This window comes from Anomalospiza imberbis, chromosome 2, assembly GCF_031753505.1.
Source record: "Anomalospiza imberbis isolate Cuckoo-Finch-1a 21T00152 chromosome 2, ASM3175350v1, whole genome shotgun sequence".
Classification (NCBI taxonomy): Eukaryota; Metazoa; Chordata; class Aves; order Passeriformes; family Viduidae; genus Anomalospiza; species Anomalospiza imberbis.
In genome coordinates, this window is record NC_089682.1 from 71,138,515 (window position 1) to 71,154,719 (window position 16,205).

At 40.7% G+C, this 16,205-nt stretch overlaps 1 protein-coding gene across 8 annotated transcripts in view; it reads right to left on the reverse strand.

Moving 5' to 3' along the window:
- Positions 1 to 10,562, reverse strand: part of PICALM (phosphatidylinositol binding clathrin assembly protein) — a 66,188-nt gene extending 55,626 nt beyond the window's left edge. For 2 of the 8 annotated variants that reach the window (XM_068181637.1, XM_068181639.1), the window contains exon 1: positions 10,230 to 10,554. In XM_068181637.1, coding sequence (XP_068037738.1) covers positions 10,230 to 10,359 — 130 coding nt within the window. In that variant the 5' untranslated portion in view covers positions 10,360 to 10,554. Of the gene's footprint in view, positions 1 to 10,229 lie in introns of all 8 variants that reach the window. The other 6 variants (XM_068181632.1, XM_068181633.1, XM_068181634.1 and 3 more) reach the window with 6 other exon arrangements.
- Between the last annotated feature and the right edge of the window lie 5,643 nt (positions 10,563 to 16,205).

The window sequence follows — 16,205 nt, forward strand, 5'->3', positions numbered from 1 at the left end:
AAACAACCTGTCTACCCATAACAGCAGAGATATCACCACAAAATTGTTTCAACTGACACTCATGTACTGTGAGTGTGAAGCTCTTCCATGAAGGGAGGCAGTCAAGCAAAAGTACAGCTAAATTCTTCCATTCTATTAATAGAAATGTTGGAAATGCCTGCCTAATTTAGCTTTTACTTCCTTTTTCAATTTAGATTAACATCTCCCATGAGATATTTGGAGCTCTCTGACCAAACAAGACTCACTCTAGCTCATCTGAAGCACATCTTCTATGTACATTTGAATAGCACTCTTACAAGGGCACAACAAAACCATCCCTTACAGAGCATGTCCATGCTGCTCAGAGTAAAAATTTTAAACCATACTGTGATAAGAGATTAGGATGGTGCAGGAACAACCATCATTTAACATGCAGAGTAAAAAGGAAGCTGAATTTTTCCAGGACCATACACTAAGCTTTACCAATTCTCAGTAGATAAAGCAGAGGATCTTACCAATGGGGTACACAGCCTCTTTACAGCAACACTGTTATGTCCGAGTTTCATAAATCCAAATCAGTTCTTTCCCTCATGTCTCACTTTCAGAGACTTTTCCTGAGCCCTTCATTAGTGACCATGGGGTCATCAAGTTTCACAAAGCTTCAGAGCCAACATGGAGTTTCAAACTTTTTAGTCTGAAACTGGATGGTAAGGGAAATTGTATACAGAAAGAGCTCCCCAGTATACACACCGTTCAGCTGGGAATTTCTCTGTCTTCCATGAACAAAGACATGTCCCTATCACAAACAGCCTCAAAGATAAACTAAAGCCAGGAGAAGTAGTAAATAACATCTGTCTTTTGGTTTTCAGTAAAAGGAAAGAAACCTTCAGCCAGATTCTATCCTTAAAATTAAACTGTTTCATAAGAAAAACTCAAAAAAGAAAATAGTTATTCCATTTACTTCAAAGTAAGGTTGTTCATCGATTAAAACCTCAGAGAGCTAAAACAAATGTGGAACTCTGGTAAAACTATGTGTTAAGACATCTTGTGTCAGCCCTAGTATATACCAAGAGACTCACCACATTCCTGTCTACAAAGACTCCTCATTAACAGTTTAAAATAAGGACAAAAGCATCTCCTCCAACTCACTGTATTTTACTTACAGATCATTAAATATGAAGAAAGTCTCCTCATAAACTATGTGTAAACAAAAAGCAAAAAAACCCCAGCAAAACAAGAGAGAAAAATCAGACCCTAGCAATGCATGAGCTTCAAACACTTAACAATGAAATTGAAAGCCTATTCAATTCAAATTCATAACAATGAAATTCCAAATTTCAGAAGTTATACTAACTGTGTAGCTCCCTAGTACTTGAAAACTAACACAAAAACTTCTTTGGATTTCCATCCGCTTACACACCAAATTCAGCACTGAAATAAACTTCATATATTCCAGACTTTTAATGCAAAGTAACCTGCTTGGAAATTGACTTATGTTACATTTGATAGGCTTAAAAGATGCTACATAGTGGTAAGGCATTTCAACTGAACAGGTCAGGAAAAAAGCTTGGGCTAGCTTCTTATTAACTATCAAGAGCCTAAAAATAAAAGTCTGTATCCAGACAACCATTTTTCCTCAAAGCTCAACAAACAGTGTACTAGTCCTTGTGTATCAAACAGCTTAGAGCTAAGAGTTGTGCATCCTGAGCTTTTCCATTCAACTGCTAATCAAATGTGACAAGTTACTAAGCATGAAATATCCTTATTAGAAATAACTACAGTCCACAAATGCAGAGGTGTTCATATTTGGGTTCATTTTTTTCTTTTTTTCCTATGATTAAAATCCACTTCACATGTATTTTTAATACTCTATATCTTATTCTGCAGTGCTGCACTGTAACACTCCTGACTGAAATGCAAACACTCTAGGGAGAAATTATCCGTGAGGAATTTAAGACAGATTATTAATATATAACAGAAAAACTCATTTAAAGGATAATAAATCCTAATTCAGTAATTTGAATAAAAACCAGCTGATCCAAACATGGCTATATCAATGAAAGCCAAGGGACATGGACATCCAGAGAATTAATTCAAAACTGAAATCTACCTAAGGATTCCAGTATATTTCTAAACAGCAAAGAAACTTCACTCCTCAAGAAAATAGAACACCACAAGGATATTGTTCAATAATACCTTTTTCTTTTTTATCTGCAGCTAGGATTTGAACTAGCTACGGTTCATAATGAATAAAAAGTAATTGTATGTAAAACACCTGAAGTTCAGCCCTAAAACTTACAAACTGACATAACTGCTTACATAAATATTAAATTCAAGTGCTCCTTGTGAGACAGAAGAATGAAGACATTTTATGAGTAAGCAAGACTCAATGAAACCAGCTTTACAACAACCCAGAAATTAAGAATTGCTTTGGGAACTACAACTGCATGAGGCTGCAATATATAATCAAGTAAATACTCCTAACAAATGGATTTATTATGAGCACCAGTGGCTTCTGGCAAATAGAAAAGGGGACAGAATTAAACGTGATCAAACACCACTATTCTCTGTATGGAGACTTAACTATCACAACAATTCAAACAAGGTTTTACACTTCACTTAAAAAATAAGGTCAGATCCAGAATATGGAGTCACTGAGTAGAAATAGGCTGCAATGACAGCTGAAACTACTATGATAATACTGGGCAGAGAAAGAAGGAAAGGGAATAATGCAAATCCAAGTGTGACCCCATTCCCAATTAAATATTGACCCACTGGTCAGCAAGAGTGGAGGTACCAGCCAAATAAACCAAGTGCAACTGCAGACAAATGTAGGTAAAATGGTGATGCAACTTCTGAACATATGGGAAAAAAGAGACATGCTACATAACAAAACGAAACCCAAGACTAAAAGCGCACACTTGAATAGCAAAAGAGAGGTACAGAAACACTTCAGGTCACTTTAGAGGTCAGCATCCACCCCAGAAAAGCCCAAACAGTACCAACAGCAAGTTATAAGCAGCCCTTAAGAACATCAAGGAACATGAAGACACCATCTACCTGTTGACAGCCAAGACATTCAACCTTCTCATGTGGCAGACAGAGTAACAAACCACAGACAACCAGATCTGCTCTGAGTGGATTTACTGCCAGGGGAAGGCAAAGACTTTTTTTTTTTTTAATTAAAAATAATATTTAAAACATGCTTACCTCTGTCTATAGCTTTGTAGCCCGAGTTTAATTTAAAACTTTGTATGTTACACACTTTGAGTTAGAAGTCTAGTTGACTATGGCAACTTCAGAAACTTAAGCTGTGCAGATGAATACCAGTGGGTTGGTTTGGTTTTGTTGGGTTTATTTTTCTTTTTTTTGGAACAAAAGTAATTAAGGAATGATATTATCATAATCCTTATCAATTAAGGAACCTCATTATCATATTTTTGTAAATGGATAAAAGAATGTCCTTTTTTACAAGTTGTTAACATGGAAAATTTGTTTATACATTAATTATTTAACTAGAAAACAGTGTTATTAAGGATTCACATTTTATGCTTTAAATTTTATTAAATTAGTTATTCAAAAAATCAAGAAAGGTTACAAACAATACAGACACTTTGTTGATGTCATAACACACAGCCAGCAAATGGAATAGCTGAGCTACTGCAAGCACCATATTTAGAGTAAATATGTGAAATACCAGAGCAGTTTCAACCCATGCAAACTTCTCACTTCCCACATCAGTGAAAGAATCCCTCCTGCTAGAATGGCACCGCTGCTGGAGCATATGAATGTTGTGACTGAAGGCCTGCTTGCTTGGGAGGAAGCAATAGAGGACAGCAAGTAAAGATTTCAAAAGTGTCTTTTCAGGAGAAAAGGAAAAAAGAAGTTGATGAGGAGAACTCGGTAAATTAACATCAGTATGAATGAAAATACATAGGAGAGCTCTGAATGAGTATAATCCCCACTTTTGGAGGTTTTATAATTTATTTTAATTTAGACTACTTATGCCATGACCTGCATAAAAGTCTCAAGATTTCCCTTTATGCCACCACTGTTCACTCCAGTAAATTCTCTTACACTTCATTCTGTGAATTAACTTGCCCAAGTCAAATTTTGATGTAGATCTTGTTCATTTACATCATATCTTCTGAGGTAAAACTTACAAAGCCTAATTTATTCTTGTATAATATTGCAAATGATCCAGATAAGCATTACTTCAATAAAGCTCCTTTAGCAAAATAGCACAGGAGATTTTTAGTCACAATCAGAAAATCCAGTGTATTTGCTAAATCTGTATGAAATGCTTAGCTTCGTTAAGTTATTTTCATAGTTAAATACAGCTTAGTTCCCTAATTTCTAAAATCCCAATACTCGATTTGTGACATATTACTCATAACTTGGATTTACCATTAGGAGATTTGAGACTATTACACCTTAGCACTGAATTTACTAAAATGATTTTTAAGTTTAGAAACTACCAGCCAATTGATAAAGATCTGATATAAACTAAGGTGAAATAAAAAGTAGAACAGTATTTCTTCTTCAAGTTTGGAAGGATACAGTCACTTTGAAGTTACTAAGAGTTCATAATCTGCCCATTCATGATCATACTTCACAATGGAGAAAATGGCCAGAAGAGCAAGGAAAATACCAAGCCAAATAATTTTTTAGCAACACAAACTTCTTTCCACTTGATTGCATTCTTTTTTGTTACTTACTTGTTGGTTACTTTTAATTGGCTGCAGACACAATCAGTAATAAAATCTCTCTCATACCCAAGTCTTTGCACGATAACATTAAGCTCCAAATTGCAACTACTCCCAGAGTTAAGACTTTGACCCACAGAAAATCTAAATGGTTAAATTCACATACTCATGAACACAAGGCAAAGATTGCAGCAGAAGAGTTTGCTAAAATACTCAAAAGGACACATACTTGAGATTATTGCTTTAAACTTGCATTGCAAACTACTTGAAAATATTAAACAACTGCCCCAGTAGAGGGCTTCAAGACTTTATACACAAGTAATTTACAATTCTTACCCGATTTCTACTATCATGGTTGAGAAACAGCTACTTCAGTTTACAGAGAAGTGGACATATCCTACCAGCAGTAAAGCTACTATGTGTTATTTTAAAGAATTAATTGATGTGTGAGATGTTTTGAGTGAAAATGGTTTAACAGTAGTGAGAAATTTCAATTTTAAAAAGCTGTTTAATAAATTAAGCTTTCAAATACAAAAGGTGTCTCTGCTTCAGAAATAATGTTGCAAGCCATCAGTAATGTTTTTAAGTGAACTTTCCCAGTACGGCAACACATACAAAAGTCAGGAAGCTTTAAATTCCACATTGGATAAGTCATCCCTTGTATTATTATGCAAACTACCATTACTCTGTGAGACAAGTCATTAGGGACAACTTAAAATTTTCACATCTACAAATCAAAATTTTATTTTAGGATTAGGAACTGAAGACTGAAATAGATCATTAGGTCACAGGCTGAACTGCAAAAGAATGTTTCTCCCAAGCATCCCTTTTAGTAAATGCAAGAGACTACAGAACCATTAAAAAAAAAAAAATCTCAGCTAGGGCTACAGCCCGAAGTTACATGAGACCTGAATAATCACTGCTACTGGAAAACAATGGTGGTATGAAGATTCACAGGAAGCTGATTGCAGGTGTCCTACAGCTTCTCCTCCTTAGCTCCTGCCTCTTACTTCATCTGAAGCAGAATACTGCTTCAGGCTAAGTAAAATAAAACAACAGCTGCACAACTACATAGCCATTCTTTCTGCAAATGAGCAGCTGTAGTAGAAAATTGTCCCTCTGGCAGCCAGGAGGAGTATGATAGTTCTCATACTCTACTAAAAGGCACGAACATATATTCCAAAGGAATTCCAGTAAAAAGTAAGAAAGTTGGCTACAGAAAGAAACTATGAAGGAATCAGAGAAAAAACTCAGAGAGAAAACGGAATACTTCAAAAGAAAGTTGCAATAATGCAATTATCTGTATTTGAAATAATTACAGTTACTAAGAACATTTCTAAGCAAAAATAACAATGGATTGCCTCCAGAAATTTAAGACAATTATAGAAAGGGAAGCAAAGCTGCAAGAAACTTCAGGTGATTCTGCCAAAACCAGAGACAAAACAGGAGTTTGTTGAAGCACTAAAATAAAAGGAACATGTTTCTGTTTCTACTGGAGAACACAGAAGTATCCACAGAACTAGGAGCTAATTCACCTCATCTCCCAGTTACACTTTAGCATGTAAAGGCAAGTGAACCATTACAACGCTGGTTTTCCCAGCTTTTCTACAAATCTCTTGGGAGATCCAGGGAAAAGCAATGATCCTTGTCCCTCAGTTATACAAGTTACCCTCTTTATACCATCTCAGTTTGAAACAGAAGCTGTCCCCAGCACAGACATGAAGTAAGCCTTTAGCTGGGCTTTTCTCTATCCCAGTAGTAGCCTCTAGACAAAACCAAAGCAGCTGACACTAGTGACTTAGGAATTAAGTTCCCAACAAGCTCCTTCAAGTTTACTTTCACTTACACAGCTTCTCATAGACACCTACCCAACACAGGGCAGGGTTCTGGTTCACTGTCTTCCTTAAAAATACACATTTTCTTTCACAAAAGGAAATCAAGGAAATTACACTCTGGCTTAATTATAGAGATATTTCCTGTTCAGAATGGATAATTACAGCATCACAACTTCCTTCCAAGTCATCCATCCACATTCTCATTTAAAGAGAGCTACTCCATTAGCTACAAGCAGATAGGGTTACTATGCCACACTCATTCAGGAGGCCAACACTAAATGTGTATCACAACAAAGCTGTTTTAAGTACACTCCACAACATGCACACAAACATTTTTAAGCCTACTGAGCTGTCACTGCTACAGCAGCTTCACTGAACCAACCCAGTGAAATTTACTAGGCATTAACTTCAGATATTTCTAATATTAATTGCCGCTGTGCAACAATTAATTATCCACCACTCAAGCGCACCACCCTCTCAGAATCATGTAAAGAAGGAATGAAATCTGGCAACAAGTTTCCCAGCACCATTTATATTCGAACAACCTAAAGCACTTGTTCTTAGCATCACTATCCAACACTCAACGTGGGGACAAAAAAAACTAACTAGAAAGAAAGGGTTGTACCAATCTCCATGTGCAAGTTAAACCCATAAACCAGTTCAGAGCTCCCACTGCTCAGATAGGTGTAAGAACTGGGAGAAAGTCCAAGTGAAACTAGGTTTTCCATAAAAGAAATTCATGAACTATGCTTTGAGGGTTCCAAGGCTATTAAACTTGATTTCTGTAAAACAAGTAATCCATCACAACAAAAGCAGCATTCAGATTACCAAACAGAATCCTTATCCCAGCTCTAAGCTCTAAGGCTGGACCTTCAAAACAGAAGAAAAAACCAGTATCATGGATTCAAGTATACAGCCTCAAGATGATGTTACTACCTATCACAAGCCATGTCCACTTGTGAATTAGAAGTCTCTCTCTCTCAAACCAAACAACTAAGTTTTGTAATGGGAGAGAAAGCATTCTTTGAAATATATTACATTTTAACTATCATGAGCTAAGGAAAAAAATCCTTTTTAACTTCCTTGATAAAGATAACCATCACTGAGGGAAATAGAGGTAACTCAGGATGGAGAGCACTTCAGTTTTCAAACTCCACACACTGTCAAGAGCAAGATAAACAAGAACAGGAATATAAGCTCATGAGTATCTATGTCAGACTTCCCTCCATTTTTATGAGTTAACATGCAGCTGAGCTAGTTAAATCTGTTCATGACAGCTCAAGCCTAATAAAGAAAGAATTTCAGTAACAGGACAGTAAGAAATCTTGAGATCTGCACAAGAAATACAGTAACAAGAATGTATGTCATGGTCACAGAACATGCTACAAAACTAAGAACTCATTTCAGGACAGTATAGGAAAACTCAACTTATCCACTTACCAGGACACAACCTATAGTAAGTTTTAACTGCATTACCATAATAAGCAATAATCAGAAAAATATTAAGGCAGCATGCTGCCTATGAAGACAGGTATATTAATTGTCATTTATAATGAGATGTCAGTTCATAGGCCTTACCAAGTTAAACTGTTTGTTGTAAAAGGAAGATATGTACAAACAGTTCAGAAGTGGGGCTTGAGTCACAGCTTGTGTAAAAAATATTTATTTTAAAGCATACAACCATAAAGGGTATGAACAAAGAAAAAGTTCAAAATACAAGACCATGTGTCATTTCCTGATGCCAGGAACAGAGACTTCTAACAAACATATTAGGGTACAAAACATCTAACCATGGTCTATTTTAACCACTAAAAAGAGGGACTAATTAAAAAATCAAGTTTGCTTTGCTTTGATAAAAATTCTCAGAGAGAGGCAGAAACTAAAACTCCTGACAGTCTAGAGTAGAAAAAGGAAACACAGAATTGGTCTTCTCATCCAGCAACTACCAGACAGCTTTCTAAGGAAGTCCAGGCACCCTTCTGCAGCAGCACCCTGGAGGTCTCCCTCCATTAGGTTGTCTCCCAGCAGCCCTGTTCAGAATATCACCCTTTTACAGACACACCCCCAACCGAAGAGCAGTTTTCTGGCCAGCTTCATATTCTTTTCAACAAAGCTTATACCACAAAATAATTCAGCTCCTAAATGCCTTATAACTGAAACTGTACTTTTAGCACAATTACAGGCTAAACCTTGCAAAGTTTGTTTTCCAGAAAGCCTCACTTCTGCTGTGTGAAATCCAGTAACATCACAATTTCATACATATGCCATATGACAAGGTGTTTTCTCTACCTGCCAATAAGTTACTCAAAGCCCAAGGATTTCCTCAGTGTTCTGACACCTTTAGCTAACCAAATATAACAAGACCACTCAGTTACTATGATCTTCAGCCAAAAGATAAAATGAATGAGGGAATACCAAAAAGATAGAGAGGCAGCTGTTTTGGGGCTACCCTAAAAAATGACACACATTGCTCTCAGGTGCTTGCAGAACAAGAATTTCTTAAACCTTTAACATGCACATGTTTTGGTAGAAAGAAGAAAGAACTACAGTACAATTAATCCTACTACTATCATCTGGTGTTCTCATTTGGATACACAGCAGTTCAGAAGGCACAAACTCAAGACTCATGAAGACTCAACCTTCTCCTGCAGACGTGGGAGGGAGGAAGGGAGAAAGAACACATATAGAAGGCATAAACACACAAATCTCTCCAGTATCTTTTATTATATATTTGGGAAAGTGAAGGGAGGGTGCTATCCTTAAAAGGCCTAGAATAAACAGATGCAAGACAATCAGATATTCAGACCAAGAACTTCCTCAGTCCTGCGACCTTACAGCTTAGTGGGAGAAACACTAGTGTGAACTTTGATGTTCATCATTCTCTTCAAAATCACCTAGACGGATCACAGTTGATAAAAAACCTTTTAAACCTTCCCACCTTCAATCTGTTCTTAATAGAAGCTGAAAAATGGCCAGACCCTGTATGGTATGTTAAGACTATTGGATCCAGCTTCACTGAAGTTCTAAAGAAGTCCTCTTAGATAGATCTTCCCAAGTGAATGAGACAGACTAGAAAGAAGACTAAGAACATCCTCACAGAGAGATTTGCCCCTCAGTCGTTTCACATATTTTCCTCCATGGAAGGTTTGCATGATTGTTAAAGAAGGTTTTTTGTTGGTTTTTTTTTTTTTTTTCCTCCTGGTAGATTACCTGGAAAATAATTAAGATAACTGATGACCTATTCCTTCCTGAAACTCCTGCACCTCCTCTAGAGAGTGGGGGAGTGCTGCCCTAGCACGACGCAAATGAGATCAATTAGTAAAGAAATTGCAGCCCATTCCTCTGCCTGGCCTCCGTGGTTCTCTCCCTAAGAAAGGGGTATGGGGCAGGTCCTGTCCTTCAGGAGCTCACACTGTCCGGGGCCCTACGCATAAAGAAGGCTGGCAAGGCCCCTTTTGGAGAGCAGATATACTGAACAGCCTCTCCCAAGCTCTCCATCGCCACGTCCCCGACCCTACGCCCCCGCCCTCGGGCTATGCCCTATGCTGGAACCCTGAGCTCCTCCGCCTGAGGAGGCTTCCAGTCCCCACGAGGCCGGTGGGATGGGCAGCAGCCCCGCAGCGGGACCTCGGGACAGGCCGGGCAATCCCGCTCCTCGGCGGGACGCTCGGGGAGATCCCTCGGGCCGCCGTTCCCTGCCGGTACTCACAGTCCAGGTGCTTCTTCTTGGGGCCCATGACCTCGTGGGTCGTGGCCTTGCACACCGTTTTCGAGACGGCCGAGCCGGTCACGCTGTGCTGCGCCGCCGTGATGCGGTCGGTGAGGCTTTGGCCGGACATGGCGGGTTCGCTGGCGGCGCTGGAACCGAGCGCGGCTCCGCTCCCTCCTCAGGGGCCGGGACGGGAGGAGTCGCCGGGGAGATGGAGCTGCGCGGGCTCCTCACCCCGCCGTGCCGCAGGCGGCCCCCGCTCCGCCCTCAGGGACGGACCTGTCACCCGAGCAGGGACCCCTCCTCCTCCTCCTCCTCCTCCCGCCCCCCTCCCCCGGCCGCCGTCCCCTCCCCCTGCGCGCCCGCCCGGCCGGGGACAGGGACACGCACTGGGCGCCGCAGGAAAATGGCGGCGGCCGAGCTCCTCCTCGGGCCTTGCCGGGCCTCTCCCGCGTCACGTGACCGCCCGGCGCCCCGCCCGCGTGACACGCGCCGCCCCCCTCAGCGCGGCGGGAGAGGGCGGGGGGCGGGAGCCGCTCCTCGGGCCCGGATCGCTTCCCGCGGCGTCCCTGAGCAGCCTCCTCAGCCCCTGGCGGCCCTTCCCTTTGGGGACACTCCCGTTCCTCTGGGCAGGCTCCCCTGGGGAGATTCGGTGAGCCCCTGTTCGGGTTCAGTGCCGGGTAAAGTCTCCGTAGAGCGAGTGGGGGGTGTCTCCGCCCCTGAAGGAAGTAGTTTTGTATTTCTCAGCCTGCAAAGTTTTTGTGGAAACTCCTTTGGTGTCACCTTAGGCTAAGGAAAGCTCAAAGAGAAAAAAAAAAAAATCTGTTCTTAGGCAGCGAAGGTTTCAAAGTTGGTTGCTGCGATCGGGCTTCTCTTCGGAGTTACTTTTATTTGTAAGCTCGCTAAAAACTTCTCGAATGTACATCATGGCTAGCATAAAAACACTGGAGGTTTTCAGGTCTTTCGTGATTTGCCTCCCACTGTTCTGCTAGTCAGCTAATGCTTCTTGGACTTATTCGGTGGCTCTGTCCTTGGCAGCCAGGGATTTTGTACGAAGTTACTCGGTTTCTGTTCATAAAAATCAGAAACTGTTCCTTAAGGTGCCTTCTCCCAGCCTGGTACCTACAGCTGCAAAGCTGGCTACGTGTATCCCAGTGACAGACAGTGAGGAGCGGCTGCTTGGCGTCCTTAGCTCCCACCGCCCATTGCCCAAGAGCCGCCCCAGCCTCCAGCTATCTGCACCTTCCACTGCCCCTTGCAACAGGGCTGTTCTCCTCCTCCCCAAACACACAGCAGTGAACAACACAGCAAAACCACAGGATTCCAGCAGACAAAGTTCTTCCTCTCCCAGAAGTGCCTCCTGAGGAGCCGTGTTGGAAGTGTCCCCCATCCATGAAGCCACTGAAATATTTATTGGGCAACTTAAAGAGAAGCAGTATACAAATGATACTCAGCTCTGTCTGCCTGACAGGATGTGAAAGTAGGATTATCTGTTTATAATGTGTAAGGAAATTGGTGTCAGAGGAAGAATATCTGGTGAAAGTTGAACCCAAATAATGCCACTTGTGTGTGTGTGTGTTTGTAAGGAAGGCTAGCAAGATGTAGAACTTGCTTTCTTTATAATGCCAAGCTCTTTGAGGATATTGCTGTATTTGTACTTCTTGGCTCCTCCTAACCTGCTCTAGGACTCCCAAATATCCATGCTGGGGAGATAAATCACTGATGTATACAGCAGCAGACTCTGGCATAAGACAGCTTTAGCATAAAGCTTCACACTATAGAAGCACAGGGGCTGCTATAGGCTACTGATACAACAACACACATTGGTATTTTTTATGCTAACTTCAGTTGGGTCTGGATTTCAACACCCCATGTCAAGCTGCTATCTGGAGAAATTCCACGGAATTGGCCTGAGTAAATTAGGCTCCATCAGTTCTTCTTAGATGATGCCTGTCACTTTCTCCAGGAGCAGTGAAACTATCCAAACAGAGGAAGCTTGTGACTCTAGGAGTTACTGAAACCAGATTTGGACAAAATATCTCATTCCTAAGGGAACAAAAAGTGACCTCGATCTTAAAAGTCCAAAACTAAAAATAAATTTTGCCTTTTTTACAGCTCTTCTTGTTCACAGAAAGCTCACAGTTTTACTCTACAGTTAAAAATTCTGCTTGTACATAAGCAGAAATGGATGAGAGAACTGATGGCAAAATGTATTTTGATAATTATTTGTTGCTTTTTAATTGCTTGGGAGATACTTGATGCCATTACAGCAAGAAGATTGAAGCACTATGATAGATAATATCTGAGCACCTCCCAAAGATTTGGAAATTGAAATCAAAATATTATCTCTTTTCCTTTCCAACCTGAAGAAAACAAGTTTGATTAGCTTATTTGTTTTTGTTTGTGTGCCTGGGTGTGCTTGAGAATGAAAGGAGGAAGGAGTACATATCTAAAGAGAAACTACTCCAGAGATAGGAGTCCTATGTTTAGTGAGGCAGCAAACCTAAACAACATTCATTTCTCTTGTGAGAAGTTCTTCCAGAATCTGGATCTAGCTCTTGTGAAAATGCTGTATCACGCATTCACAAGCTCTCCAAAATTGACAGTATTTAGAAGGTATTCAGCTATCCTGGAAGGGCAAACAAGCTAACAGATCTTTGTCTTCCCATGTGCATTGCATAGTACTGAAAACCTAGCCTTAGCATGACCTCTGTAATTTATTATGTATATCATTTTCTTCAACAATGTCATTTCCACTCAGTGAGGTGCCTGTCACACTGTAATGCCTGCAGTCCACCAGGGTGATTTGGTGTTCCCAGTGCTGCTGTCATCCATGCTCTTCCTCCTTGCTTCATGGAAGCACTATTAGGAGAGCCATGGCTTGGGGGGACACTATTAATTAGCTTCAGATCTAAGCCAGGTGTTTTGGCTGAATTTCAGGTCTATTAGAAATCAGCCCATCTGAGCCAGAAAACTAGTGAGGAACAAAGCTGAACATATGCTGATAAACTGTTGCAGGCTCATTACCAAGGATTTGAGGCCATATCTGCTAACAGCAACAAAAAAAACCCTATCAACCATAATTTGGGAAGCTAAGGGGTCTAGTAGAGAGAAGTTGAAGAGAGAGAATAAGTTTTAAATAGGGCTGGGCATTAGAACAATTGAAGGGAAATGGTAAGTGTGATGGGGCAAGGAGGCAATGGGGTGGAAAAGCAAAGGCAGCAAAGCCACCTATGTAAGTTTGGAAAATGCCCTATCAGTGTTGTATAGATTATCTGGAAATAAGTTACAATCCAGATGTTTCACATGACCCATTTAAAGGATCTCTGTGGTTTCATTTGCTCTTAAGGGTTATAGTATTTTCCCCAGCTTTTCAGGGAAGGTGGTTTTGATGTCAGCTCCAGGAATTCAGCATCCATTTGAGTAGAGATTAAGATGTAGAATAGACTGCAGGAGATAGAAAACACCAGCTCCCCAAATGTAGCTCTCTATGACATTTGTCCATGTCTGTGGCCACTATACAGTCCATTTCTTGTGCACCTCTAGCAACAGAGAACTCCAGAGCAGCTGCACAGCTAGAACCAGGCCACTCCCTGACCATATGCAGAAATCTACAGTTAGTGATGCACTTTTTGAGTAGCCTAATTTTGCCCAGCCTAGTAGAACTGTGCCAGTTTAACTCCAGTGTATTAATTTCAAAACCATGTTCAAAGAGTTCGGCAAAGATTTACCCAATGTTGGTTTTCTGTGACTATAGTAAGAATTCAATATAATTTGCATCACCATAGCAACTTAAATAATTTTATGGATAATAATGAACTTTTTCCAGCAATGCCTCTAAGAAGAGAAAGAAAATTGAACTAGAACAAAGAAAAATTATGGATAAAATAGCATTTGTTAGTGGCACAATGAAATGAAGTAGTCCAGGAGTATGGTTCTTGTTACTCATTCATGCTGCCAACAAGACCAAAAGCCATCAGAGGTAGGCAAGGTGTCCACATTATTTGGCTAGGAGGAAATGAGGCAACAAGATCACTGATCACTGCAATCTGGAATATTTCAAAATAGTCATGAAGCACAGTGTAGTTAGGATACTTTTTAAAGTGATATACCTCTTCACTACTCCAAATGTGCTTGTTCACAGGTTTTCCTTTTGCTTCACTTGTATCCAGCTCCTTTTCCTAATGATCATTATTTCATGTTCATTCCTGTTTCAAATACATTACCCTTATCCATCCAATTACTCACCCTGAGTCTATCCAGAATTTTCATGCTGAAACAGGGACATTCAGTTCTTGCTCTGCATTCCTTGTATATCACCTGTGTTTCTTCAAGCTCCACACTATCCTCACATCTATTCCAACTCACTCCTTGCAAAGACAACTTCCTCAAGTCCATAGTGAATCAGAGATCTCTTTCCCAATTCTCTTCCCTCTTTCTGGAAATAGTGACAGCTTTCAAGTTTCTTTTGTTCCTTTTACATTTCCTCTTTTGTGCCTCTCCGTAAGGCAAATGTCCAACTTCCTTCCTCATACACAGTATTCTAAGCTCTGCAGCTTGTGTCACCTTCTCATGCAGCTCCAGTTATCTAGTAGTCAATGTCCTTTGCAGTGTGTTCCCTGAAAAGAAGCTGACTTTGTCAATAAAGAAAGCAGCTCTCCAAAAGCTAATGTAATTTTGACACGAGAAAAGCACGTAGGAAGGGACAAAAGTGAGTCAGTACCATTACACAGGAGGGGAGCAATCAGAACTAATTTTATTCACTTAGGAGCAGGATATCTGTGTAGGAGCTCCCAGGCCTCATGAGAATATCTAAGTAGATGTGGACAACAAATATGATGCTTCTGAATCCTCTTGTGTGTTCTAACACTTGTCTCTCCTTGTCCTGACATGAAACTTGCACACTGCAAGATTGATTGTGTCAATGCTATAAGCAGAATTCCTACCTGGCTGACAAATGCACATAGTAAATGTCTTTGAGTGTGAGAGAGAAAGGAAACAAGCTTACTTACATTTTGTTCACACTTCCCAGTGGATGTGTCAAACACTGACACCTCTGAAGAGCAAGAGGCTTACTGTCCTCTCCACCTGCCATGTACTGCCCATCAGCAAACATTCCTAATGCACTCCTGCTGCTGCTCTTTCCTACTGTGGTTTTTTACACATCCTTTCTTGGCAGTGGGCACTCTCACAGTAACTCACTCAGATACTGAAAAAGGAAAAGCAAACCTTACAACACAGCCTCACCAGCAATGGTAAGTGCACCTATACACTTCCCCAAAATTTCTGTGGACCATCTATCATACAGGAAAAAAAGTGGCCCCGTCCCTGCTAGTGACACTTCATCCCTTCTTCCTAGTTTGATGTTGAAAACCTAGGGCCTTGCTGCCAAATGCTTCTCCCCATCATTGCAGGCTGGCAGGGTTTGTGAGGCTTGGCAGGAGACAACATTTGATAAGAATCCTTCTCTGGGCACCTCTGAGAGGGCACTGTCATTCATTTCACTCCCCTGCCAGTTCACAAGCACCAAGCTAGCAGGACAAGTACAGGAGGAACTGCATTCCTTTTGGGTTCCTGTAACTTGGAAGCAGTCCCTCATTTCCTTCAGTCACCTTTGAGCCAAAAGCAAGCAGAACACACTCCAGCCCAAAGGAATATTTTTAAGGAAAGATATAAGCAAACAAATAGGCAGGGTATCAATGGAACAGCCACTGCTGCCAAGCTAAAATTGGTACTTATGCTCACACTCTTGAACACATATATGTGCAGCACAGCTTAATCAATTCCCTCATTAATGTTAAGGATCATGTGTTCATGCTCTGTGTCTGGGAAAGCTTTACACCCACATGAATTTTGATGTGGAGCTGAAACAAAAATGTTGACGCTGGCAATGCCAACTATAAAGAGTAAATAGCTGGGGCCTGCCAATGCTGACTTGAATGGGACTTCTCACCCAGAAGAAAACCCACATGTGAA